Genomic DNA, 27,500 nt, shown 5'->3' with positions numbered 1-27,500 from the left:
TAGCAGCAGGTCCCTAAAGGCCTGTAGGTTGTGAGGTGGGGCCTCCATGAGCATCAGTGAGAGCCCTGGCCACCCTTGGGTTCACTGGTAGTCCTTGCTTGGAGAAGTATTGGTAGGTACTGACCGCTGCACACCAGGAACAGCCCATGATGTTCTGGAGATGTTCTGACCCGGTCATTGTCTGGAACATCACATCAGTTTGGTCCTCGTCAAGCGCTGTGTCCCAAATCGTGCCCTATTCACTATCCCTTGCATCCAGATCACTAGATAGAGCACTATTACAGGGACCAGTGTCGAATGTCAGGCTGTGTGTGAATCTTCACATCAAACACTGCAATGAATTATGGGTATTCCATGTTCAGAAGGGTACACTGGCTGTGTCTTAAACGTAGTAAATGCGGCCTACTGCTAAGGTACCCTTAATCTTGCTGATTTGTGAAGGCACCATGGATGTATCCTTCGCTGCCTTACGTATCCCATGATCCTCTAGGGTTAGCGACTGTAATTAGTTAGCCAGTAGTCGTACACAGTAGTCGTCGTATTCTGGCAACGTGTCTCAAGGGTACGTTCATCTTGACTTATGAGACAGCATGGGCAGCAAGGCATCAAGGCAGCTGCCATCCGTTTTGGACACAGCCCTAATTTTAAAACCATTCATTGCGGTGCATTGTGGGATTGATATCGTGCAATGAAACTTTTCAGACACCAGTACAAAACGACTGAACCCCTAAGTAGTGCACTACATAGTGAATAGGGCATTCTAGCACAACTGACTGTTCACTCGCTGCCTAATATATCCACCCCGTAACAGGAGCCACTGGTGTTCTTCGCTTCAGCTGGCAGTGGTTTTAATGTTACGGCTGATTGGTGTAAATATTTATCCCAGCCTAATTCGTGATGCTTTAGATTACTACAGAAAGACGCGGTCACACATTAGCAAGTCGGTATCTGTGTGAACTGAAAGAATACAAGACACTGAGGGTATTTTACACCATGTCAAGGGTTTATTTGACAGTATTTCAGAGTATCGTACAATAAACAAGTTGATCTGTAAAAGTTATTATATCCATAGAGTTGCATTTCATAAAAAATAGTTGCTCGCTTACAGTCGTTTGTGACTATTCATAGTATACATGGAGATTTACAGGTTGAACAGTTGCTAACAGAACACTACACAGTGATTTAGAGCCCAGTCAGACTCATCGTTCCTCCTTTCCCCCCTCAGATCCCCGTCGTTTCGTACCGTTAAACTACATACTACGTTTTTTTAGTTCGATCGGAAAAGCCTGTGAAGAACGGTAGCTAGCTAGGTGACGCCCATGAGATGCAGAGCTGTATGCTAACTGTAAACGCCCACCATGACCTGTGCTAGCTAGCTTAGCTTCAAGTATTTCACTAAAATTGAGATTGAAGCTAAACGTCGGTTTCTAGTTGTTTCAGAAACTGGAGAAAACACTACTGGGGCTAATGCTAATGCTAATGCTAATGCATTAGCATGCTGTGTGATGTGCTCACTGGGTGGGTTTTAGGCCTTAGCCAAGAAGAGAGTCAGAGTTAGCCAGGTTCTAGCTTCTTTGGTTCTGCATTAGAGCTACAAGGCTAATGTAGTTAACGAGTGACTGTTAGCTGCATTAGCCTGGCGTACACGTTAGCATCTTTAGTATGTCACCTCAGCTCTTAATGTGACACATGATCGTACAGTATCTCGATATTTTACATTAAGGAGGCATCTGAAAGGCTTTCTACGTTCAGACAGAAAAGAACAAGGAGCAGATTTGATCAGTTAGGCTAGCCTCAGTCTGGCTAACCAGTATAAACCAGCGAATGTTGGGTTTGGAACACTGGGATGATGATGGTCCACTAGTGCTACACCAGCTTCATATGAGCATACACCAACATTTGTTGTGTTTGAGACACTGGTATGCTGGTCAACCATCACCACACCAGTATACACCAGCATGAGTTGTGTTTTGAACACTGGAATGATGGTCCACCAGTCCCATACGAGCACCAGACCAACACAAACCAGTATATGTTATGTTTTCGAGTCTGGCATGATGGTCCACCAGTACCACACCAGCACAACGTCAGCACCAGACCAGCACAAACCAGTATATGTTGTGTTTTGGACACTGGTATGCTGGTCAACCACCACTACATCTGCACCAGACCAGCATAAACCAGTATATGTTGTGTTTTGGACACTGGTATGCTGGTCAACCACCACTACATCTGCACCAGACCAGCACAAATCAGTATATGTTGTGTTTTGGACACTGGTATGCTGGTCAACCACCACTACATCTGCACCAGACCAGCATAAACCAGTATATGCTGTGTTTTGGACACTGGTATGCTGGTCAACCACCACTACATCTGCACCAGACCAGCATAAACCAGTATATGTTGTGTTTGAGACACTGGTATGCTGGTCAACCACCACTACATCTGCACCAGACCAGCATAAACCAGTATATGTTATGTTTTAGACACTGGTATGCTGGTCAACCACCACTACATCTGCACCAAACCAGCACAAACCAGTATATGTTGTGTTTTGGACACTGGTATGCTGGTCAACCACCACTACATCTGCACCAGACCAGCATAAACCAGTATATGTTATGTTTTAGACACTGGTATGCTGGTCAACCACCACTACATCTGCACCAGACCAGCATAAACCAGTATATGTTGTGTTTGAGACACTGGTATGCTGGTCAACCACCACTACATCTGCACCAGACCAGCATAAACCAGTATATGTTATGTTTTAGACACTGGTATGCTGGTCAACCACCACTACATCTGCACCAGACCAGCACAAACCAGTATATGTTGTGTTTTGGACACTGGTATGCTGGTCAACCACCACTACATCTGCACCAGACCGGCATAAACCAGTATATGTTGTGTTTTGGACACTGGTATGCTGGTCAACCACCACTACATCTGCACCAGACCAGCATAAACCAGTATATGTTATGTTTTAGACACTGGTATGCTGGTCAACCACCACTACATCTGCACCAGACCAGCATAAACCAGTATATGTTGTGTTTGAGACACTGGTATGCTGGTCAACCACCACTACATCTGCACCAGACCAGCATAAACCAGTATATGTTATGTTTTAGACACTGGTATGATGGTCCTCCAGCACCACATCAGCACCAAACAGGCATAAACCAGTATATGTTGTGTTTAAGACACTGGTATGCTGTTCAACCATCACCACACCAGTACCAGACCAGTATAAACCAGCAAATGTTGGGTTTGGAACACTGGAATGATGGTCCACCAGTCCTATACCAGCACCAGACCAACACAAACCAGTATATGTTATGTTTTGGACACTGGAATGATGGTCTACCAGTCCTATACCAGCACCAGACCAACACAAACCAGTATATGTTATGTTTTGGACGTTGGGATGATGGTCCACCAGCACCATACCAGCCCCAGACCAACATAAACCAGTATGTTATGTTTTCAAGACTAGCATGCTGGTCAGCCACCACCACACCAATACCAGACCAACACAAACCAGCATGTGTTGTGTTTGAGACACTGGTATGCTGGTCAACCATCATTACACCAGTACCAGACCAGCATAAACCAGTATATGTTATGTTTTGGACACTGGGATGATGGTCCACCAGCACCACACCAGCACCAGACCAGCATAAACCAGTATATCTTATGATTTGAACTAACTACACCGGTACCAGACCAGCAGAAACTAGCATGAGTTGTGTTTGGACACTGGGATGATGTTCCACCAGTACCATACCATAGCATAAACCAGTATATGTTGTGCTTGAGACACTGGTATGCTGGTCAACCAACACCAGACCAGTATACACCAGCATGAGTTGTGTTTTGGACACTGGGATGATGGTTCACCAGTCCCATACGAGCACCAGACCAGCGTAAACCAGTATATGTTGTGTCTGAGACACTGGTATGCCGGACTGGGCTGTGGAGCAGTGGAGCACTGACTTCTCCAGAGTGCTGCTGGAGCTCCAGCCAACACCGCTGGCACAGCTCAGTCCTGAGGGGGGTTATTCCCCTCTAGCCCACCCCTGGCATTAGGCAGCAGCATGGTGCCAATAGGTTCATGATGACCCTCTCCACAGGGACTGGACAAGCTGTGTGTGTGCATTTGCACATCTGTGCGAGCTGAAAGTTTGGAATGTTGATCACAGATAGGGGTGTCCACAAATATTTGGACGCATATTGTACATTAGCCCTGACTCACTGTTGTCTAGAAACAGGGGCTACGGCAGGTCAGCATGGCTAACATCATTAGCTGCAGCTAGCTTGAAGGCTAAATGCGGCCTGGAATTCCCTCATTTTACACCAAACTAGTTCTCTAGGCCCTAAAATGACTCAGATCTCATACCCAGAGTCGCTCTCTCTGTACTTTTTTATATGAGGAAATTTATCAAGCCGGGTTTAACTGCTCCGAAGGCAGGAACACGTTCCAATTGTTCAATTACTTTTTTTCTTTATCGGTGAAATGACCCGCGCTATCTTGTAATTACTAGATCACTGTCGGCTCTCCCTGTCCTCATTTACAATTAGAAAGAGAGGGTCAAATTAATCACTGCTCCCCCCCCCCCTCCTCCCGCAGAGAAGCAGGCCATGGAGGACCTGGTGGGAGATGATAGAGAAGGAACACACATACGTACGCACTTCTGGGTCGCCTTAAAGGAGCTTAAAGAGGCAGGACCCATTATGTGCTGCGAGAAGCCGCGTGTTAAAGGTGCCGTAGAGTGGACAACTGTACCCTGCGTCATGCAAGTGACAAACCGTGAACCTCAAACGCTGCCATCGCTTCATTGAAATGCAAATCCGGCTGTGAAATGGGCCGGTTTTAGCCCTAGTCCAGGGTGGTGGTGCGGTGCGGAAGATATCGGACTCTGTAGATATCGGGAAATGCAGAGCTAGGCTCGGGAATATTTACTGGGACGCGGGGAAAGAAGATTTCCAGGGGCTTAGGAGGTTCCCACTTCTAGGATTTAACAGCTAAGCTGTTGCTAATGGTCACTGTGGTGACAATGTTCACACTAAGGGGTAACCTTAAGGTTTTCCAGGCTGCAATGATGCAATGGTGTTGCTAGGTGGTTGCTATGGTATTCCAGGTGATATTTACGGTGGTATTTCCAGTGTGTTCTAAGTAGCGATTCTAAGTGGTTGCTAAGGTGTCCCGGGTGATTGCAATGCTGTTGCTATGTGGTTGCTTTAGTGTCCCCGGTGGTTGCTATGGTGTTGCTAGATCGGTTCTAGGGTGGTTGCTAAAGTATTTCAGGTTGAGTTGATAAGTGAATGGTAAATCGGTGCTATAGTGTATAGTTGCTGCAAGTTGTTTCAGCAATGGTGTTGCTAGGTGGTTGCTATGGAGTTGCTTAGTGGTTGCTATGGTGTTGCAAAGTGATTGCTATTGTATTCCAGGCGATATTTCCGGTATTTCCAGTGTGTTTTAAGTGGCAATTCTAAGTTGTTGCTATAGTGTTGCAATGTGGCTGCTATGGTGTCCCAGGTGATTGCAGTGCTGTTGCTGTGTGGTTGCTATGGTGTTGCTAAAGTTTTTCAGGTGGAGTTGATAAGTGGATGGTAAATCAGTGCTATAGTGTCGCACAGGGTGACATGGTATTTCAGGTAGACGCTATAGTGTTGCTGCAGTGGTGTTGCTAGGTGGTTGCTATGGAGTTGTTTAATGGTTTCTAAGTGGTTGATATAATTTTCCACGTTGTTGATGCAGTGGTGTTGCTAGGTGGTTGCTATGGAGTTGTTTAGTGGCTGCTAAGTGGTTGCTGTGGTATCACAGGTGGATGCAGTGGTGTTGCTAGATAGGTGCTATAGTGTTGCAAGGTGGCTACTATGGTATTTCAGCAGGTTGCTGCTATGCTGTTTCTAGGTGGTTGCTATGGTTGCAGTGGTGTTGCTAAGTGTTAGCTAGACTGGTGCTTTAGCATTGCAATGTGGTTGCAATGTATTTGCAGTGTTTCCTATGGTGTTTCTTAGTGGTTGCTAATGGGTTGCTATGGTGTCCCAGGTGCTTTGTATGGAGTTCCCATATGGTTTATTGCCAGGTTTGTACTGGGGGAAAATAACAGGGAGCCTGTAAAACTGCATCTGGGCATTTGCCACCCCAACGCCACAATGCGTCCATGGAGGCATCGGAGAACCACCTTAAATAATCAACACATGCATAGACGTGAGTGTGGATGCACACTACATGTCCAAAAGTTTTTGGACACCTGCTTCTCCAGTGTGTGCCCTGGAAAAAACAGGCCTCTACTCTTCTGGGAAGGCTTCTTGACTACATTTAGCAACCAAGAGAGCATCAGTGAGTTCAGGTGCTGAGCCCAAAAGTACTGGATGGAGCTCCATCACCCCAGCTGGGGGGCTTTATACCCTTCTAGCCCACGCTCAGCAGTGGGCACAGTGACCTTAGGCTACTCCAGAGCATCCTATTTCATTGCTCATTGCTTTACTATGGAGATTATACCAATACACAGCACTGGACAGAGGTTTTAGGCCCCTAAATGGCTCTCAGCAGAGAGAGATTTTACTGTAGAAGCTCCAGATCTCATCAGATCAGATAAAGCAAGTGAAGATAAATCCAGTAAAAAGGAGAAACAAGAGCTTCTCATTCTGAAGAAAGAAAGTAGTGAGATCTTGTCGGTGAGCTAGTCTGAAGAACAGAGCTCGGTTCCTCCAGGTTTCTCCTGGACGCCCCCCTCCCCAGTCCAGCCAGCACAGCGTGGAGGATGTGTTCACCTCTATCATCATCATCAGCAGCAGCAGCAGCAGCAGCAGCAGCAGGAGCAGCTCACCTGATTTACCATCAAACCAGGTGTTGATCTGAGGAGAACTCTAAATAATACTAGACTCCATGAGGAGAACTTTGGAGATGTTTTACTGAGGAAATCAACACCTCTTGCCCAGATAAGCAGCTTCTTCATCCAAACAGGTGCCTGAAACCTTTGCCCAGTCTAGTGAAGAGCTGAATTTGCTAATTGGACGAGTAGTCCAGACACTTTTGGACATGTAGTGTAGTGACGGAGCGCTGGGAGATGCAGTAGAACTGTCATTTCAATGCATAAAAGTCATCTTTTAATGTGACACAATCTGCTACATAGCTTTCACTGTCGTGACTGCTCACGGGCCATCCATATTTGGTGATATTTTTGCACAGTATGGAGTAAAGCTGACATTGCACCTACCTGCTGGTTACAGAGTACATCACACATGGAAAACCGTGGAATTTAGTCATCAATGAATCATATCAGAATTGTATCTTACAGTCTTTAAAAAAGGAATCTTAAAGGTGAACATTACAGATGAAGTTCCTTCACAGGTACAGAGTCGAGCGTCCTTGACCAACAGTATTTTCCATTACTGCATATATATATAAAATGAGGACACCCCATGAAAACCTTTGTATTTTTTATACAACATATTCAAACATCTGGAGATCTGATCTTCATGTGATCAGCACTGAGAGACGGAGGTGATCTAACTAAACTCACACACCTGAAGAAACGTCTTTAATCATCAATTATGAAATAGAATTAATAGAAATGTCATTTAATATAAAGTTCCCCCAACATTTATTACTCCTAGAATCAGAAGCAGCTGCAGAACATCAGCTGCAGATGATCAGAACATGGTTGGAGAGGATCATTCTGGAGGAGTCTGGAGTCTTATTTAAACCTCAGACGTTTAGTCTGCTCTGCTCTTGATTGATGGTTGAAGTGAGGGGTGGAGAAGATCACCATGGCCAGATCCAGAGAGCTCTCTGAGGCCTTCAGAAAGAAGGGTGGAGATGCAGACGAGTCTGGGAAGGAGGTTAAGAAGATCTCAGAACTGTTAGAAATCAGCCCCTGTTCCACCATCCGCTCAATCATTTATAGCAACATGATCAGCCAGATTGTTGCTGCAAGTTGTTGCTAGGTGGTTGCTATGGAGTTGTTTAGTGGTTTCTAAGTGGTTGCTATGGAGTTGTTTAATGGTTTCTAAGTGGTTGCTATGATTTTCCATGTTGTTGATGCAGTGGTGTTGCTAGGTGGTTGCTCTGGTATCACAGGTGGTTGCAGTGATGTTGCTAGATAGGTGCTATAGTGTTGCAGTGTGGTTGCTATGGTATTTTCGGGATTCCTATGGCATTTCTGACTGGTTGCTATAGTGTTGCAAGGTGGCTAATACGGTATTTCAGCAGGTTGCTGCTATGCTGTTTCTAGGTGGTTGCTATGGTGCCACAGGTGGTTGCAGTGGTGTTGCTAAGTGTTAGCTAGACTGGTGCTATAGTGTTGCAATGTGGTTGCTATTGTATTTGCAGTGTTTGCTATGGTGTTTCTTAGTGGTTGCTAAGGGGTTGCTATTGAGTTGTTTAGTGGCTTATAAGGGGTTGCTATGGAGTTGTTTAGTGGCTTCTAAGAGGTTGCTATGGAGTTGTTTAGTGGTTTCTAAGTGGTTGCTATGATTTTCCACGTTGTTGATGCAGTGGTGTTGTTAGGTGGTTGCTATGCAGTTGTTTAGTGGCTGCTAAGTGGTTGCTGTGGTATCATAGGTGGTTGCAGTGGTGTTGCTAGATAGGTGCTTTAGTGTTGCAGTGTGGTTGCTATGGTATTTCCGGGTTTCCTACGGCATTTCAGATTGGCTGCCATAGTGTTGCAAGGTGGCTACTATGGTATTTCAGCAGGCTGCTGCTTTGCTGTTTCTAGGTTGCAGTAGTGTTGCTAAGTGTTAGCTAGACTGGTGCTATAGTGTTGCAATGTGGTTGCTATTGTATTTGCAGTGTTTCCTATGGTGTTTCTTAGTGGTTCCTAAGGGGTTGCTATGGTGTCCCATGTGTTTTGTATGGAGTTCCCATAAGGAGGTTAAGAAGATCTTAGAACTGTTAGAAATCAGCCACTAAATCATTTACAACAACATGATCAGCCAGATCAGGACGTCCCAGACAAGTCAGGGTAAGACTCAAGACTCCTGGTTTTTCGTCTAGACGATCTCCGGACCCTTGAGTCTTACCCTGGTGACAGCAAGACATTTCTTCAGTTGTATTTCCTCCATCTTTTAATATTGTTCAAATGAAGATCGTACCATTCGTAGCTCTCCTAGCTCCCCTAGCAACGCTCCCTCCACGTCTCCTCCAATACCTGCAAAGCCAGACACTGCCTCTTTTCAAACTGACGCTCGGAAGAAAAGCGCCGGGTGCCCAGCTCTGTGCCGGCCAGCATCGCTTTAAGAGTGATGAGGGGCGAGAGCGCCACCTACCCAAGCACGGCCAACTGTGCTCTCTCTGACTCCGGCTGCCGATGGCAAAGCGGCATTGGCTCTGCATTCGAACTCACGACCCCCCACCCCATCGCAGCAGCGCATAAGACCTCCGAGCCACTCGGAGCCCCATCGAATATGCTTAAATACATTTGTTAATGTCCGACACAAAGGTTTGGGGTGTCCTAATTTCCACATAATGACATATATGTTCATAAGCTACCATTCAGTGTTTACTAAATGAGTAAAAAAGTGCTGAACACCCACACAGCCTCTCCTGCCTCCTGCTAAAGAAATCTCTGATAAATATATACACTCTCGTAGAAGCCACTTTTTTAGTGTTTTTTTTTTTTTCTGTGTATGAAAATATTCTTTTCAAATTATATAATGATATCTATATCTATCTAAATGTGGAATTACACAAATCCCACCCTTTCTGAGGCTGGAGACCAATCAGCATCCAGTTAGAGGAATATAAAACAGGTTTTTTTTTTGTTAAAGAGAATTACACTGAAAATGCTTTGAACTGATTGGATGGATTGTGTAGATTATTGAAACATGAACAAAATATACTGCATTAATAATAATAATAGCAATAGTAAGTTTGGTAATAATCATATTCGCCATATTTTGTTCATGTAAAAATAACGTACACGTATGAATCCAGTAAATTCACTGCGGTGCCGAGTGCACAGAGCTACAGTCAAGCCTTCTCGGCCTGTATAGCTGCACTCGTCAGGATGCTAATGGAATGGAAACGGCATGCAGTGAACATATGGTCAGTCTCCCAGACCTGGAGTAAGCATAACCTGCAATGGAGATGACCAACCCATCATCAAGCCTGCCCAGGTTGCTTCGAAGGTTTCAACACGTGCTAGCTTGGACTAGCTTTACAGAATGTTAGCTAAAATTGCTAAAAACAAATATGGAAATGTTCATTTCCAGTGCCATTTATGGTGCATGCTAACTGTTAGGACAGATCAAGCCACTCTGTTAGGACCACAATCAAGTGCAGATTGCTAACGCTAGCATAGTGGCAAATTTGCGTTTAAATTTAGCTGGTCTACCAGCATGGCCAAGCTAAACCAAGCTAGTTAACCAAAATGAACAAGCCGACCTGTTGACCCAATGTATGATCAAACTGGTTGACCAGCATGACTAGCCTAGCCTGGCTAGTCCGTCAGTATGGCCGGCTGGTGTAGATCAAGTACACCGCAGCTCCTCCGAGAACTCGAATGCTAGTCTATGCTCTTGGGCGAGATTCCTCAGAATGAAGTGAGGTTCCTCGAAGAACCTACTGGAATATTAGATTCCTAGAGGATCTTCAGGCTGCTGTATTTGGATCCAGCGATGGGGAACTTGGGGAATTTATTGGGGAATTTTGCTGTTTGCAGAGGCGCTTAGCTCTTCCGTCCATAAGATCTAACATTATTGAAGGTTCCTTAAAGCCCCTTAAGAGGTTCCTTCATACTTCCAAATGAAAATTAAGTTCTCCCGCTAACAGTGGTCCATCAAAGTTAAATGAAACACACTATGCTTGTCAAATGCTAAGCATGCTAACCATGGTTTCCAAACACGTGGTGTGTTTCCAGCTATTTAACCACCTTGACCATCAAACACCAGCTTAGACCATCCAGAAAAGCTGGTCTTGAGGGTAGTTCTCCGCAATGTAATCGAGCTAGCGTTAGCATAGTGGGCAGTGAGTTCAGTGGGACGTCAGTGCTGAAGACTATGGGGTGTATAATGGGATGTTGAAGGTCCGATCTATCCTGTTTGAAGAGCTCGAGCATCACAGCCTACTTTTAGATGTGCAGCTTTGGTGACGTGAGTTACAAACAGCTCATTTTAAAGAGTAGAAGTTTGTAAAGAGATCTGATATCAATATCGGTTTGGTATTGGTTACAAAGGTGGTTCTATAAATCATTTACAGTTTACAAAGCTCAATATTTAAAGTACAAGAAGTGTTCTCTCTTCACTGTAGCTTCCTGTAGCTGCGGCCCAGGTCATCAGATTCAGACCCTGACTCTGGTCTACAAAGCCAAGACTGGACCAGCCAGACCCTCCGTACTTGATGGCGATGGTCAAAAGCTGATCTGCACCAAGAGCCCTTCCAGCTTCAAGTACGGCTCGGCTCGACCCGCCATCCTTTAAGATCCACGGAAGACGAGCGTCCAGAATTTTTACTGTCCTGCACCGAAGTGGTGGAACGAGCTTCCCCTGGGTGTCCAACGCTCGCTGTCCTCAAACCCAGACTGAAGACCCTCCTCTTCTGAGAGGACTTGGGTGAAGAGTAGAGTACTATGGTCTCCATACTGACTTGTGTTTAGTAGAGTCTAAGATTAGAGGATCTTTGAATTTTAGTCTATTTAAACTAGCTGAAGCACTTTTGTAAGTCGCTCTGGAGAAGAGCTCTGCTAAATGCTGTAAATGTAAATGCTGCATCACCAATAGTTCACTAACAGGTGGTCCTTGCTGGACCTGGACCTTTAACCAATTGAAAACTATTGAAAAATATTGAATTTATTCTATTTATTTACATTTAGGGCATTTAGCAGATGCTCTTCTCCAGAGCGACTTACAAAAGAGCTTCAGTGTTTACTGAAGAAGAACCTTGGCTAGTCTGATAAACTACAAATTTAAAGATCCTCTAATCTTAGACTCTACTAAACACAAGTCAATATGGAGACCATAGTACTCTACTATTCGCCCAAGTCCTCTCAGAGGAGGAGGGTCTTCAGTCCGGGTTTGAAGACAGTGAGTGTTGGACTCTGCTGTTCGGACACCCAGGGGAAGTTCGTTCCACCACTTCGGTGCAGGACAGTAAAAATTCTGGACGCTCGTCTTCCGTGGATCTTAAAGGATAGCGGGTCGAGCCGAGCCGTACTTGAAGCTGGAAGGGCTCTCGGTGCAGATCAGGCTTTTGACCATCGCCATCAAGTATTTATTCTATTCTATTTATTTTGACTGGTGTATCATCTCTGGCCAGGTTTAGTAGCCTAGGTAACTCTCAGACCAATCACATGTTAAATATTAAATATGATTAAATATTCACTGTTTTATGTTGAAATTTGATTTAAATCAAGAACAAAAAACTTACTTGGAGTATTTATTATTTATAGTTCATCCAGTTCAGTGTGAAAATACTGCTGAAATACACTGACTTGCAAGTGAACTGTTATATAGGGTTGCCACCTTTCACCAGAGGAGCCTTGACCACCTAGGAAATGTTTATATATTAAATAATAAATGTTTTCTCTTAACTAATGTATTTATTTATGCGCTATTAATCCATTAGTATGATTTGTTCTTTAAATGACCATATATCATATTTCTATTGGCTAATACTACTGAATATTAAATTAATGATCATTTATTATTGATCATTCCACTTTAAAAACTCCTAAACACCTCCACTGACGCTGTCCAGCCATGGAAGTGCCTCTTCCCCCCTCACGCCTGGACTGGACATTTATGGAAATACGGGACGCAGTATTTAAGATCCAAATTTTACGGGACGGGTGGCAGCCCTATCTACATAAAATGTTGATAGAACTACTAGGCTACTAAACAGGGTATGGCACTGAAGTTAGACATTATGAAGTTCCGGACTTTGGCTTGAGGAAATGTTTTCTAACTGGACCTTGATTAAATTAATTTTAATGAAATACACCTGAATTATTGAGCAGTGCTACTAAAATGGGCTTTGATGTTGCAGCTAATTAAACCTTGATGAATTAACCACTAGGCCACACTAGGCCACATTAGCTCAGATCCTTGACTTGACCAAATAAATATAATTTAAAACGAATTAAACTCTAAACTTGTGATATAAAGATGTGAGAAAAGCTGAATTTGTGCTGCAATTTGCCATTAGCATTACCATTAGCATGACCGTTAGCATTGGAGTTTGGCTAACGCTCCATAAAACGTGTCCAATTCAGGTTTGAAATGCTATGCTACTGAGCTAATGGGCTATGATGTTGAAGCTAATTAAACCTTGATGAATTAGCCACTAGGCCACACTAGGCTAACCTTAGCTTAAAGCCTTGACTTGACAAAATAAATATAATTAAAAACAAATAAAACGTTAAACTTGCGATATAAAGATACAAGAAAAGCTGAATTTGTGCTGCAATTTTCCATTAGCATTACCATTAGCATGACCATTAGCATGGGATTTTGGCTACACTCCATAAAATGTGTCCAATTCAGGTTTGAAATGCTATGCTACTGAAATAAGCTGTGATGTTGCAGCTAATAAAATCTTAATGAATTAGCCACTAGGCTAAGATTAGCTCAAATCCTTCACTTGACAAAATACATATTAAAAACTAATAAAACGTTAAACTTGCGATATAAAGATGCAAGAAAAGCTGAATTTGTGCTGCAATTTTCCATTAGCATGACCATTAGCATGACCATTAGCATTTGATTTTCGCTAACGCTCCATAAAACGTGTCCAATCTCACAGCAGTTAGCTACCAAAGGACGCATTCATGGGCTGGTTATGGATGGGTCAGTTACTGGTATTGTGATTTAGCCCGGTTTTAGGCCTAATCCACATTTGGGAGACCACTCCACAGTTTATTAGCAACCTCTGTTCTTCTCTGGTCTACGTAAAGATCCTCACTGTGTTCATGAAGATCGTAAAGAACCCCTCTGGATAAGGCACTCTGCCCACTCTTAACCCTCAGAAAGCCTCGCCCGACTGCCCCCTACAACACTGACCGATCCCAGGCCTTTAGCGGAGGAGTACTGAACGGGTTCGGGTCTCTAGCGCTCTTTAGCGGCTGTGTGTGGATACCGTGACAATGACCGTATTTACACTTGTGTCTCGTACTGTACCTATAGTCATATAATATAGCTATATCTAGGATCGTTACATGGATCTTTATTAGAGAGATCTGCAGGTCAGCTTTCCTTCTTTTATTTAAGGCAGAGTTCAGTCGTCGAGCGTCTTCCAGTACTCTAACATACTCTTCATCCCTTCTATACTCGCTTGCATTCTCTCTCAATCTCTCTCGCTCTCTCTCTCTCTCTCTCTCTTCAGATACTCAAAAAAGCTATATATCAGGCATAATCAGTCTGCTTATTATTTTCTCTCTTTTTTTTCATAAAATAGATTCCATTGTATAAAACTCGCCGTGGCCACGAGCAAGCAAGTGGCCGAAAGTCAAACTGGTCCTTTAATGCATGTAAAGAGTTTCGTTTTGGTGCTTCTCCTCCGCCGGACGCATAGAAGGCCGGCCGCACGCTACACGTACACAAGCACACATCCTGCCGTGGGTCCTTTTCTGAGAGGATACTTCCAGTTTTTTAAGGTGGTGGGTGTCACGTCTCTTCAAAATAATAATTTAGAAAGAAAATATAACTTAAAAAAACCAAAAACAATGCTCTTCGGTCAGTGAATGCGCAGAGAAATCCTTCGTGAGTGGTGCAGGAGGGCGAGAAAAAGGAATCCAGGCCGTGACCGGTTCGGGAAATCCATTCTAGCCAAAGCAAGCAGGTGGACAGAGGTCAGCCAGGCCTAGGAGGGCAAGAAAGAAGCTCAATGGAACGGAGCCTGACGGTCGCCGGGCCCTGATCTGGGGGGTGGGGGGGGGTGGGTGGAGTTGCTGGGCGGTAGGGCTGGGCGATAATGACCAGATCGGATTGGATCAGATCGGTCAATATTGATGATTATCGTGGAAGTGTTCCTCATGTCTTCTGTCAGAGTCAGATTTTGAACCTGGGAGGCTGATTCTGCCTGTTTTTGGGGCTTTAACACTGAACAGAGCGGAAGTGTGGTTTGTTATGCTAGCATTAGCCGTTAGCATTTTTATTTCCCACCCAATAAAGTGTATTTTGAGGTTAGAAAACTGCTCTTTTTTTACATACACCAATCAGCCATAACATTAAGACCAGGTGAGGTCAACAACACTGATGATCTGTCTAAGGGGTGGAGCTACATTATTAGGCAGCGAGTGGACAGTCAGGTCTTGAAGGTGATGGAGGTGCTGAAGCAGGAGAAATGGGGGGGGGGGGGAAATCTGACCGAGCTGTGAGGTTCTAGACAATGACTGGGTCAGAACATCTCCAGAACATCAGGAATCAGATCTTGTGGGGTGTTTCTGGTATCCAGTGGTCAGTGCCACTCAGAAGTCCTCCAAGGAATGAAGGACAACTGGTCTACGTGCGACCCAAGGCTCTCATTGGTGCTCATGGAGGTCCCACAAACCTCACAACTTACAGGACTTGGTGCCAGATACCACAGCAGGACACCTTCAGGCGTGTTGTGGAGTCCATGCCTCACTCAAAGCCGTCTGGTACACATTACAAGGCAGGTGGTTTTAATGTTATGGCTGATCGGTGTAAATCAAAGGTGCCGGACTAGTAGAAGGAGCTCTATACACAATATGGACGAAAGTATTGGGACACCTTCACAGTACACCTACAGGAGCTTGTATGACCTCCCATTCTAAACCCATAGGCATCTCTGTAACACCTGTATTTAATGCTCTAGATGGGGGTGTCCCAATACTTTTCTCAGGACATCCCATGTGTATCGTCAACATAATGTATCAACATAGATAATTATCAATATCGATTTATCGCCCAGGCCCTAAGGTGAGGGGTGTTATCTACTGATGGTGGAGGTGGCCGAACGCAGGCTGCTGGGGAGTTTGTCAGAACCAGGAATTTTCCAGGGTCCAGGAGACACTGTCGCCTTCCTGCCCGCCATGCTGCTGCTGCTGCTGATGCTGGTGGTGGAGTTGGTTGTCTTGGAGATCCGGCAGGACTGGGTCTCTCCTGCACCCCTTTCTGGCTCTTTTAGCTGCGATTTGCCATCCAGGCTGCCGCTGTTGCTTCCGTTAACTCCAGTGTCCACTCTCGGAGGTTTCGGGGACTTGGGCACGTCCCGTTTTCTTGACTGGCTGCTACCGGACCACTCCTTGGATCGCGCCCGGCTGCTTTTGGCTGCCTTGGCATCCCGGGGCGCCCCTGCGTCGTCATCCGAGCGCTGCTGCTGATGCCCCTGATGTCCTTTGCCTCCGTTGCTGTGGCGACCGCTCCTGCTGCCCCCCTCTCTGGGTCTGTTTCGCCCCCCGGCCTGACCCGACCGCCTCCTGGCGCTGTGGGGCTCCGAGCCTTGGCCTCGGACACCCTCCAGACAGCTTTCAGGGGCTGCTGCAGTTTCCGTGGGCGAAATGTGAGGTGGATCTAATGGTGGGTTCGCGTGAGATGAATGCGATTGGTTGTTTAAGCTGTCCGGGGGCGGGGCTACTACTTCCGACAGGCTTGGGGAGGCTGTAGGCCGAGCATCCCAGGGGGCGGAGCTATCTGCTGGAGAAGAGAAACACGGCAACAAAGTGAGTGACAGCGCAAAGCTAGGAGACGGGATAAGATTTTATATATACAAGCAACCAAAAGAACAACTATATTATAATTATAATAACAAAATATTATATTTTATTATATTTTTTTGTGTATACTTTTACACCTGACTCGAGTCAGGGATCTGTGAGTCAGTTAAGGGCATGTCAAGTCTCGAGTAAGTTAAGGGTGGGTCAAGACCCGAATCGGTAATGGGCAAGCTAATACGTGAGTCAGTTAAGGGTGAGTTGAGTCACAAGTCAGTTAAGAGAGAGTAAATTCTTGAGTCAGTTAGGGCAGGCTCAAGTTGCAAGTCAATTGAGTCAGTTAAGATGAGACCTGAGTCATGAGTCAGATAAGCATGAGTCAAGACACAAGTCAGTTACGGGCAAGCTGAGCCGTGAGTCAATTTAGGACACGTCAAGTCAGTTAAGGGCGAGTCAATTCTGGAGTTAGTTAGGGCAGACTCCACTTAAGGGTGAGTCAAGTTGCAAGTCAATTAAGGGCGAGTTAAGTCGAGTTGCAAGTTAGTTAAGGGCATGTCAAGCCTCAAGGCAGCTAAAGGTGAGTCAGTTCTCAGGTCACTTAAGGCAGAATCTAGCTGTGCGTCAGTTAAGGGCAAACTGAGTCGTGAGTCAGTAAGGGCAAGTCAAGTTGCAAGTCAGTTAAGGGTGAGTTAATTTGCAAGTGAATTAAGGGTGAGTAAATTCTGGAGTCAGTTAAGGCAGACTCTAGTTGCGAGTCAGTTAAGGGGCAAGTCAGGACTCGAGTCAGTCATGGGCAGTCTGAGTTGTGAGTCAGTTAAGGGTGAGTCAAGCTACAAGTCAAATAAGAGTGAGTTGAGTTGCAAGTTAGTTAAGGGCATGTCAAGCCTCAAGGCAGCTAAGGTCAAGTCAGTTCTCAGGTAACTTAAGGCAGGATCTAGCTATGAGTCAGTTAAGAGTTTGTTAAGTAAGAGTCAAGTCGAGTTGTGAGTCAGTTAGGGGCGAGTCAGAGTTGAGAAAGAGTCCAGGTCAACTCGTGAATCAGATAGGGGAAAGTCCTGAAGACTGTTAAGGGAGAGTCAAGTTGAGTCATGAGTCAGTTAAAGGCGAGTCGTAAGTCAGTTAAGGGCGAGTTGTGAGTCTGAATCAAATTGTGAGTGACTGACTGCAGTGAGTATGGGAAGGTGTGAGTGTGTGTGTGTGGGGGGGGTGTATTTTTCTGCCCACTCCCTCCGGGGCAGAAGAAGCACAGTGCCTCAGACAGAGAGAAACCTGGATCATAATGGGCTTTAAACACACACACACACACACACACACACACACACACACAAACACACACACAAACACACACACACACACAGCCTGCAGCACTAACTCAGCAACAGTGTTACACACCCTGTGATATACACTGAGGAGGAGGAGCTACAGTCTCTCATTAGGGTGAATATTAATAACGCTCTAAATGTAGGTATTGTGATATACACTGAGGAGGAGGAGCTACAGTCTCTCATTAGGGTGAATATTAATAATGCTCTAAATGTAGGTATTGTGATATACACTGAGGAGGAGGAGCTACAGTCTCTCATTAGGGTGAATATTAATAACGCTCTAAATGTAGATATTGTCATATACACTGAGGAGGAGGAGCTACAGTCTCTCATTAGGGTGAATATTAATAACGCTCTAAATGTAGGTATTGTGATATACACTGAGGAGGAGGAGCTACAGCCTCTCATTAGGGTGAATATTAATAACGCTGTAAATGTAGATATTGTGATATACACTGAGGAGGCGGAGCTACAGTCTCTCATTAGGGTGAATATTAATAACGCTCTAAATGTAGGTATTGTGATATACACTGAGGAGGAGGAGGAGCTACAGTCTCTCATTAGGGTGAATATTAATAACGCTCTAAATGTAGGTATTGTGATATACACTGAGGAGGAGGAGGAGCTACAGTCTCTCATTAGGGTGAATATTAATAACGCTCTAAATGTAGATATTGTGATATACACTGAGGAGGAGGAGCTACAGTCTCTCATTAGGGTGAATATTAATAATGCTCTAAATGTAGGTATTGTGATATACACTGAGGAGGCGGAGCTACAGTCTCTCATTAGGGTGAATATTAATAACGCTCTAAATGTAGGTATTGTGATATACACTGAGGAGGCGGAGCTACAGTCTCTCATTAGGGTGAATATTAATAACGCTCTAAATGTAGGTATTGTGATATACACTGAGGAGGCGGAGCTACAGTCTCTCATTAGGGTGAATATTAATAATGCTCTAAATGTAGGTATTGTGATATACACTGAGGAGGCGGAGCTACAGTCTCTCATTAGGGTGAATATTAATAACGCTCTAAATGTAGGTATTATGATATACACTGAGGAGGAGGCGGAGCTACAGTCTCTCATTAGGGTGAATATTAATAATGCTCTAAATGTAGGTATTGTGATATACACTGAGGAGGCGGAGCTACAATCTCTCATTAGGGTGAATATTAATAACGCTCTAAATGTAGGTATTATGATATACACTGAGGAGGAGGCGGAGCTACAGTCTCTCATTAGGGTGAATATTAATAACGCTGTAAATGTAGGTATTGTGATATACACTGAGGAGGAGGCGGAGCTACAGTCTCTCATTAGGGTGGATATTAATAACGCTCTAAATGTAGGTATTATGATATACACTGAGGAGGAGGAGGAGCTACAGTCTCTCATTAGGGTGGATATTAATAACGCTCTAAATGTAGGTATTATGATATACACTGAGGAGGAGGCGGAGCTACAGTCTCTCATTAGGGTGAATATTAATAACGCTCTAAATGTAGATATTATGATATACACTGAGGAGGAGGAGGAGCTACAGTCTCTCATTAGGGTGAATATTAATAACGCTGTAAATGTAGGTATTGTGATATACACTGAGGAGGAGGAGGAGCTACAGTCTCTCATTAGGGTGGATATTAATAACGCTCTAAATGTAGGTATTATGATATACACTGAGGAGGAGGAGGAGCTACAGTCTCTCATTAGGGTGGATATTAATAACGCTCTAAATGTAGGTATTATGATATACACTGAGGAGGAGGCGGAGCTACAGTCTCTCATTAGGGTGAATATTAATAACGCTCTAAATGTAGATATTATGATATACACTGAGGAGGAGGAGGAGCTACAGTCTCTCATTAGGGTGGATATTAATAACGCTCTAAATGTAGGTATTATGATATACACTGAGGAGGAGGCGGAGCTACAGTCTCTCATTAGGGTGAATATTAATAACGCTCTAAATGTAGGTATTGTGATATACACTGAGCAGGCGGAGCTACAGTCTCTCATTAGGGTGAATATTAATAACGCTCTAAATGTAGGTATTATGATATACACTGAGGAGGAGGCGGAGCTACAGTCTCTCATTAGGGTGAATATTAATAACGCTGTAAATGTAGGTATTGTGATATACACTGAGGAGGAGGAGCTACAGTCTCTCATTCTGGTGAATATTAATGACGCTCTAAATGTAGGTATTGTGATATACACTGAGGAGGCGGAGCTACAGTCTCTCATTAGGGTGAATATTAATAACGCTCTAAATGTAGGTATTGTGATATACACTGAGGAGGAGGAGCTACAGTCTCTCATTCTGGTGAATATTAATGACGCTCTAAATGTAGGTATTGTGATATACACTGAGGAGGAGGAGCTACAGTCTCTCATTAGGGTGAATAATAATTAATAACGCTCTAAATGTAGGTATTGTGATATACACTGAGGAGGCGGAGCTACAGTCTCTCATTAGGGTGAATATTAATAACGCTCTAAATGTAGGTATTGTGATATACACTGAGGAGGCGGAGCTACAGTCTCTCATTAGGGTGAATATTAATAACGCTCTAAATGTAGGTATTGTGATATACACTGAGGAGGCGGAGCTACAGTCTCTCATTAGGGTGAATATTAATAATGCTCTAAATGTAGGTATTGTGATATACACTGAGGAGGCGGAGCTACAGTCTCTCATTAGGGTGAATATTAATAACGCTCTAAATGTAGGTATTATGATATACACTGAGGAGGAGGCGGAGCTACAGTCTCTCATTAGGGTGAATATTAATAATGCTCTAAATGTAGGTATTGTGATATACACTGAGGAGGCGGAGCTACAATCTCTCATTAGGGTGAATATTAATAACGCTCTAAATGTAGGTATTATGATATACACTGAGGAGGAGGCGGAGCTACAGTCTCTCATTAGGGTGAATATTAATAACGCTGTAAATGTAGGTATTGTGATATACACTGAGGAGGCGGAGCTACAGTCTCTCATTAGGGTGAATATTAATAACGCTGTAAATGTAGGTATTGTGATATACACTGAGGAGGAGGAGGAGCTACAGTCTCTCATTAGGGTGGATATTAATAACGCTCTAAATGTAGGTATTATGATATACACTGAGGAGGAGGAGGAGCTACAGTCTCTCATTAGGGTGGATATTAATAACGCTCTAAATGTAGGTATTATGATATACACTGAGGAGGAGGCGGAGCTACAGTCTCTCATTAGGGTGAATATTAATAACGCTCTAAATGTAGATATTATGATATACACTGAGGAGGAGGAGGAGCTACAGTCTCTCATTAGGGTGGATATTAATAACGCTCTAAATGTAGGTATTATGATATACACTGAGGAGGAGGCGGAGCTACAGTCTCTCATTAGGGTGAATATTAATAACGCTCTAAATGTAGGTATTGTGATATACACTGAGCAGGCGGAGCTACAGTCTCTCATTAGGGTGAATATTAATAACGCTCTAAATGTAGGTATTATGATATACACTGAGGAGGAGGCGGAGCTACAGTCTCTCATTAGGGTGAATATTAATAACGCTGTAAATGTAGGTATTGTGATATACACTGAGGAAGAGGCGGAGCTACAGTCTCTCATTAGGGTGAATATTAATAACGCTCTAAATGTAGGTATTGTGATATACACTGAGGAGGAGGAGCTACAGTCTCTCATTCTGGTGAATATTAATGACGCCCTAAATGTAGGTATTGTGATATACACTTAGGAGGCGGAGCTACAGTCTCTCATTAGGGTGAATATTAATAACGCTCTAAATGTAGGTATTGTGATATACACTGAGGAGGAGGAGCTACAGTCTCTCATTCTGGTGAATATTAATGACGCTCTAAATGTAGGTATTGTGATATACACTGAGGAGGAGGAGCTACAGTCTCTCATTAGGGTGAATAATAATTAATAACGCTCTAAATGTAGGTATTGTGATATACACTGAGGAGGAGGAGCTACAGTCTCTCATTAGGGTGAATAATAATTAATAACGCTCTAAATGTAGGTATTGTGATATACACTGAGGAGGCGGAGCTACAGCCTCTCATTAGGGTGAATATTAATAACGCTCTAAATGTAGGTATTGTGATATACACTGAGGAGGCGGAGCTACAGTCTCTCATTAGGGTGAATATTAATAACGCTCTAAATGTAGGTATTGTGATATACACTGAGGAGGAGGAGCTACAGCCTCTCATTAGGGTGAATATTAATAACGCTTTAAATGTAGATATTGTGATATACACTGAGGAGGAGGAGCTACAGTCTCTCATTAGGGTGAATATTAATGACGCTCTAAATGTAGGTATTGTGATATACACTGAGGAGGCGGAGCTACAGTGTCTCATTAGTGTGAATATTAATAACGCTCTAAATGTAGGTACTGTGATATACACTGAGGAGGAGGAGCTACAGTCTCTCATTAGGGTGAATATTAATAACGCTCTAAATGTAGGTATTGTGATATACACTGAGGAGGCGGAGCTACAGTCTCTCATTAGGGTGAATATTAATAACGCTCTAAATGTAGGTATTGTGATATACACTGAGGAGGAGGAGCTACAGTCTCTCATTAGGGTGAATATTAATAACGCTCTAAATGTAGATATTGTGATATACACTGAGGAGGCGGAGCTACAGTCTCTCATTAGGGTGAATATTAATAACGCTCTAAATGTAGGTATTGTGATATACACTGAGGAGGAGGAGCTACAGTCTCTCATTAGGGTGAATATTAATAACGCTCTAAATGTAGGTATTGTGATATACACTGAGGAGGAGGAGCTACAGTCTCTCATTAGGGTGAATATTAATAACGCTCTAAATGTAGGTATTGTGATATACACTGAGGAGGAGGAGCTACAGTCTCTCATTAGGGTGAATATTAATAACGCTCTAAATGTAGGTATTGTGATATACACTGAGGAGGCGGAGCTACAGTCTCTCATTAGGGTGAATATTAATAACTACTCCAGTTCAGATAAGACTAAATATTGTGTATTATATTATATAACACAACAAAAACACTGATTAAATACAGATGCAGTAAGTTGACGAAAACACTCCAAACACAAGCAACCAAGGAACCCAACACACACTCCACCCCACAGCACTCAGCGGCAGTATTAGAAGTGTTTGTGTTAGAAGGCATGCACTCTGTTACAAACCGTATCTTTAGACTGGCCCATTAGGAAGAAATAGGGGGAGCCATGCTTGTCACTTTTCATGCACATGGAGAGGCTGGAAGGTACCATTCCTATAAAAGGGGAAGTAACAACCTAGACCAATCATTAGGGTTAGAACAACAGCCTGAAGTACAAATGTTATTCTGTGTGAGAGAGAGATTTGATTAGACTTAGAGAGGCCCTGTGTCTCAATTCGGGCGCTGCGCACTACAGTCGTACACTGTGCACTATTTAATCTGCTGGGTTGACCGGAAAAATGTTTTAAAAGACTCAAATGAGGAAAAAATCACACAGCTGTTCTTCAAACTGAACAGTATGAGGCCTATTTTTAGGGGGGCTGTCAACGGTGCACCGTGCAGCTTGATTTAGGGGGCGTATCGGTGTGTCTTTGCTATGGTAACGACGGGAAAAGTACGTCTTGCTCGGCTCGAAACGCTCAAAAGTCATGCACTAAGTCTCTTGATTAATCATGGGTGTGTTTTTTTGGCCGTAGCGTGCAGTAATAAACCAATCAGCGTGTCACTCGCCATTCCTTTAAGAGCCGGGGGCGGTCTGACTGACCTTGGCGGGTTGCTATATGAGCGTCGGGCTGCACGCGCCTGTGTTGACAATTCACTGCCAAGATAGCAACGAGCGTCTGACTGTTGACGAACGTCTGTCTAGACTGTTTTCAGTCAGTGGAGCTCCTGCTGTGTTTTCCACTGCCAAGATACACAGCAATACGCTACCTGAACACCTGAACACAATACGGACCTGAACACCCATCATTTTGAGACCACCACGGCCATCGGTGTAGATATATTCACAAGCAGACGGAAGGCGTGAACTAGACTGTTGGCGAGGTGTCAGATAGGACCCTAGATTTAGCTAGCTCACGTTCAGTTATGCCTAGATTAGCAGTCAAGCTAATGTTATCTATAACCAGGGGTCAACACTGCCTACTGCCCGAGCCTCAACATTCTACAATTTGGCTGGATTTCCCGAAAGCAAGACGATTCATAAAAGGTTAAGCGCGCTGATTCCAAAACCCCAAAACTGTTACATCACAGTCTTGACTCACACACAGTGTTGCCAACTCCTCACTAAGGAAAGTAGCTATTGGCTGTCCTAGAAGTCGCTATAATAATTTAATTTAATGTAATTTAACAATTTAATAATTCTCTTTGCATAAAAAATGTTAGCATATCAAATTTAATCTAAATTAAATGTTCAATGGGGTGGTGCTGCTACTCTAGGCTCAACCCTCCTCCTTTATGCGGGCTTTGGACCGCTCTGTAAATAGGGGGCGGGGTCAGCAGCGGATTTGGGCACGCGTAGTTCATTTGCAGTGTGGACGTGGAGCAGTGTGGGTCTGCTCGGACTGTAAGACCAAGCACTGTGAGTGTTGTGGGATGGGGGTCCCGGCAGCCCCCACTGCTAAGGGCAGTAACTGAAGAACATGTGTGTTCACCTCAGTCTCCAAAAGCCTCCAATAACACCAGAAAAAGTCGCTAGATTTGTCGCTAGATTTGTCGGTAAGTCTGAAAAGTCGCTAGATATAGCGACGCAGTCACTAAGTTGGCAACACTGCTCACATATCACTATCTACATACACTTAAAGCCTTTTAAGGCTAAATGCAACACCTAGTTCAGGAGAATATGGAAGCGAAGCTTAAAAGGCTAAAAGCTAATGCTAGCGCTCTAGAAGCTCTGCTGTAGAAAGCCAGGTGGGGCCAGTGCAGCGAGCGGGTGCTAAGATAAAAGCTAACCCTAGTAGACCCTACTACAATCTGATCAGCTAGCTAATTACATTGCTGTTTCATTCTGAGGAAGAATAACAGGGTGGTAAATAGTGTAATGAGGCCTTTTAGGGCTAAACACACCCACTACTTCAGCAGACCATGGAAGCAAAGCTAAACAGAGGCTACAATCTAACACTAGCCAAATGGGTGAAGCACCGCTCTGAGAAGGGATGACCTAACCCTACCCTAACCCAACCTAACCTAACCCTAACCTAACCCTAACCCTAACCTAACCTAACCTAACCCTAACCTAACCCTAAACCTAACCCTAACCCTACCCCTACCCCTACCCTAACCCTACCCCTACCCTAACCCTAACCTAACCCTACCCCTACCCTAACCCTAACCTAACCCTAACCCTAACCTAACCCTACCCTAACCTAACCTAACCTAACCCTAAACCTAACCTAACCTAACCCTAACCTAACCTAACCCTAACCTAAACCTAACCCTAACCTAACCCTACCCCTAACCCTACCCTAACCCTACCCTAACCCTAACCTAACCCTACCCCTACCCCTACCCCTACCCCTAACCTAACCCTACCCCTACCCTAACCCTAACCCTAACCTAACCCTAACCTAACCCTACCCCTACCCCTACCCTAACCCTAACCTAACCCTAACCCTAACCCTAACCTAACCCTACCCTAACCCTAACCTAACCCTAACCCTAACCCTACCCTAACCCTAACCTAACCCTAACCCTAACCTAACCCTAACCCTAACCCTAACCTAACCCTAACCCTAACCCTAACCCTCACCCTAACCCTAACCCTAACCCTAACCCTAACCCTAAAAGCTAAAAGCTAACCCTAGCAGGCCCTACTTCAGTCCGTTCAGATAGCTAACTTCCCACAGTGCTGTTCGGACACTGAGAGATACACTTCTAATTGTCCAGCAGTTCTGGGACATGGTTCAGGTACTAGTGCACTTGATTCAGCAGTGCTGTAATACAGAAGCCCTCGATTTGAGACACAGGGAGAAAGTGGAGAGTCTACAGTTCTCTACTCAAGAAGAAACTGAATAACAGACTAACTCTATTAGACCACTGTTAATTAAGAGCATGCTTAGATAAGACGTGTTATGAGAGAGAGCTGTGTCTGCAGTGAAGACGATGGAGAGAATTTAGGTGTGATTACTGCTGGTAAAGTGTTTCAGGGGTTTTGAGACTCACAGCAAAGTGAAGTGAACGCTTTCAGTCTCTGAACTTGGGGTTTGGGGCTGCTATATGTAATAATAATATGCCCCATCTTAATTATATGTATATGTAAGTAGCTATGTGTAATAATAATAATATGACCCATATGTATCATGTGTGTAAGTATCTATATATAATAATATTAATAATATGACCCCCATGTATCATATATATGTAAGTATCTATATAATAATAATAATAATAATAATATGACCCATATGTATCATATATATGTAAGTATCTATATAATAATAATAATAATAATATGACCCCCATGTATCATATATATGTAAGTATCTATATAATAATAATAATAATAATAATATGACCCATATGTATCATGTGTGTAAGTATCTATGTAATAATAATAATAATAATAATATGACCCATATGTATCATATATATGTAAGTATCTATGTGTAATAATAATAATATGACCCATATGTATCATGTGTGTAAGTATCTATATATAATAATATGACCCATATATATCATATATGTAAGTATCTATATAATAAAAAAAAAATAATAATAATAATATGACCCATATGTATCATATGTGTAAGTATCTATATATAATAATAATATGACCCATATATATCATATATATGTAAGTATCTATATAATAATAAAAAAAAAAAATAATAATAATATGACCCATATGTATCATATGTGTAAGTATCTATATATAATAATAATATGACCCATATATATCATATATATGTAAGTATCTATATAATAATAATAATAATAATAATATGACCCATATGTATTATATGTGTAAGTATCTATATGTAATAATAATATGACCCATATATATCATATATATGTAAGTATCTATATAATAATAATAATAATAATAATAATAATAATAATATGACCCATATGTATCATGTATGTAAGAATCTATATGCATTAATAATATGATCTGTGTGTGTGTGTGTGTGTGTGTGTGTGTAATGTGCTTGTGTCTGTGACTGTAAACCCACCATACTCAGGGACCTGCCCTGTTCCTCTCTTCAGCAGCAGACGAACTCTGCGGCCGCCAGATTTGATGAGCTCGATGGCCCGAGCATGGGTCATCTCCCGTGTAGTCTCTCCATTTATCTCAATGATCTGATCACCAACCTACACACACACACACACACACACACACACACACACACAGGGGGAAACACAGCAGTTAGGGAACAATACTGCGATGCAGTCGTGTGGAAAGGGAAACAACTGGAGGTACAGGAACACTAGAGCTGCACACTCCATCAACAGCTCGATACGTCCCAGCACAGCAGCGCGGAGAACGTTTCAATACCACACCATTCAATACTTCATTTACATAAGGA

The 27,500-nt window shown here is 43.4% G+C and overlaps 1 protein-coding gene across 1 annotated transcript in view; it reads right to left on the bottom strand.

The window, feature by feature from the left end:
* Positions 1 to 12,187: 12,187 nt before the first annotated feature.
* magi2a (membrane associated guanylate kinase, WW and PDZ domain containing 2a) overlaps positions 12,188 to 27,500 on the bottom strand; it is a 110,037-nt gene continuing 94,724 nt past the window's right edge. Inside the window, 2 exon segments of the mRNA XM_072674068.1 lie at positions 12,188 to 16,608; positions 27,147 to 27,285. Coding sequence (XP_072530169.1) covers positions 15,902 to 16,608; positions 27,147 to 27,285 — 846 coding nt within the window. The 3' untranslated portion in view covers positions 12,188 to 15,901.

Source organism: Salminus brasiliensis, chromosome 2 (genome assembly GCF_030463535.1).
Source record: "Salminus brasiliensis chromosome 2, fSalBra1.hap2, whole genome shotgun sequence".
In the NCBI taxonomy this organism is placed as follows: domain Eukaryota; kingdom Metazoa; phylum Chordata; class Actinopteri; order Characiformes; family Bryconidae; genus Salminus; species Salminus brasiliensis.
This window is presented reverse-complemented; position numbering and strand designations above follow the sequence as displayed.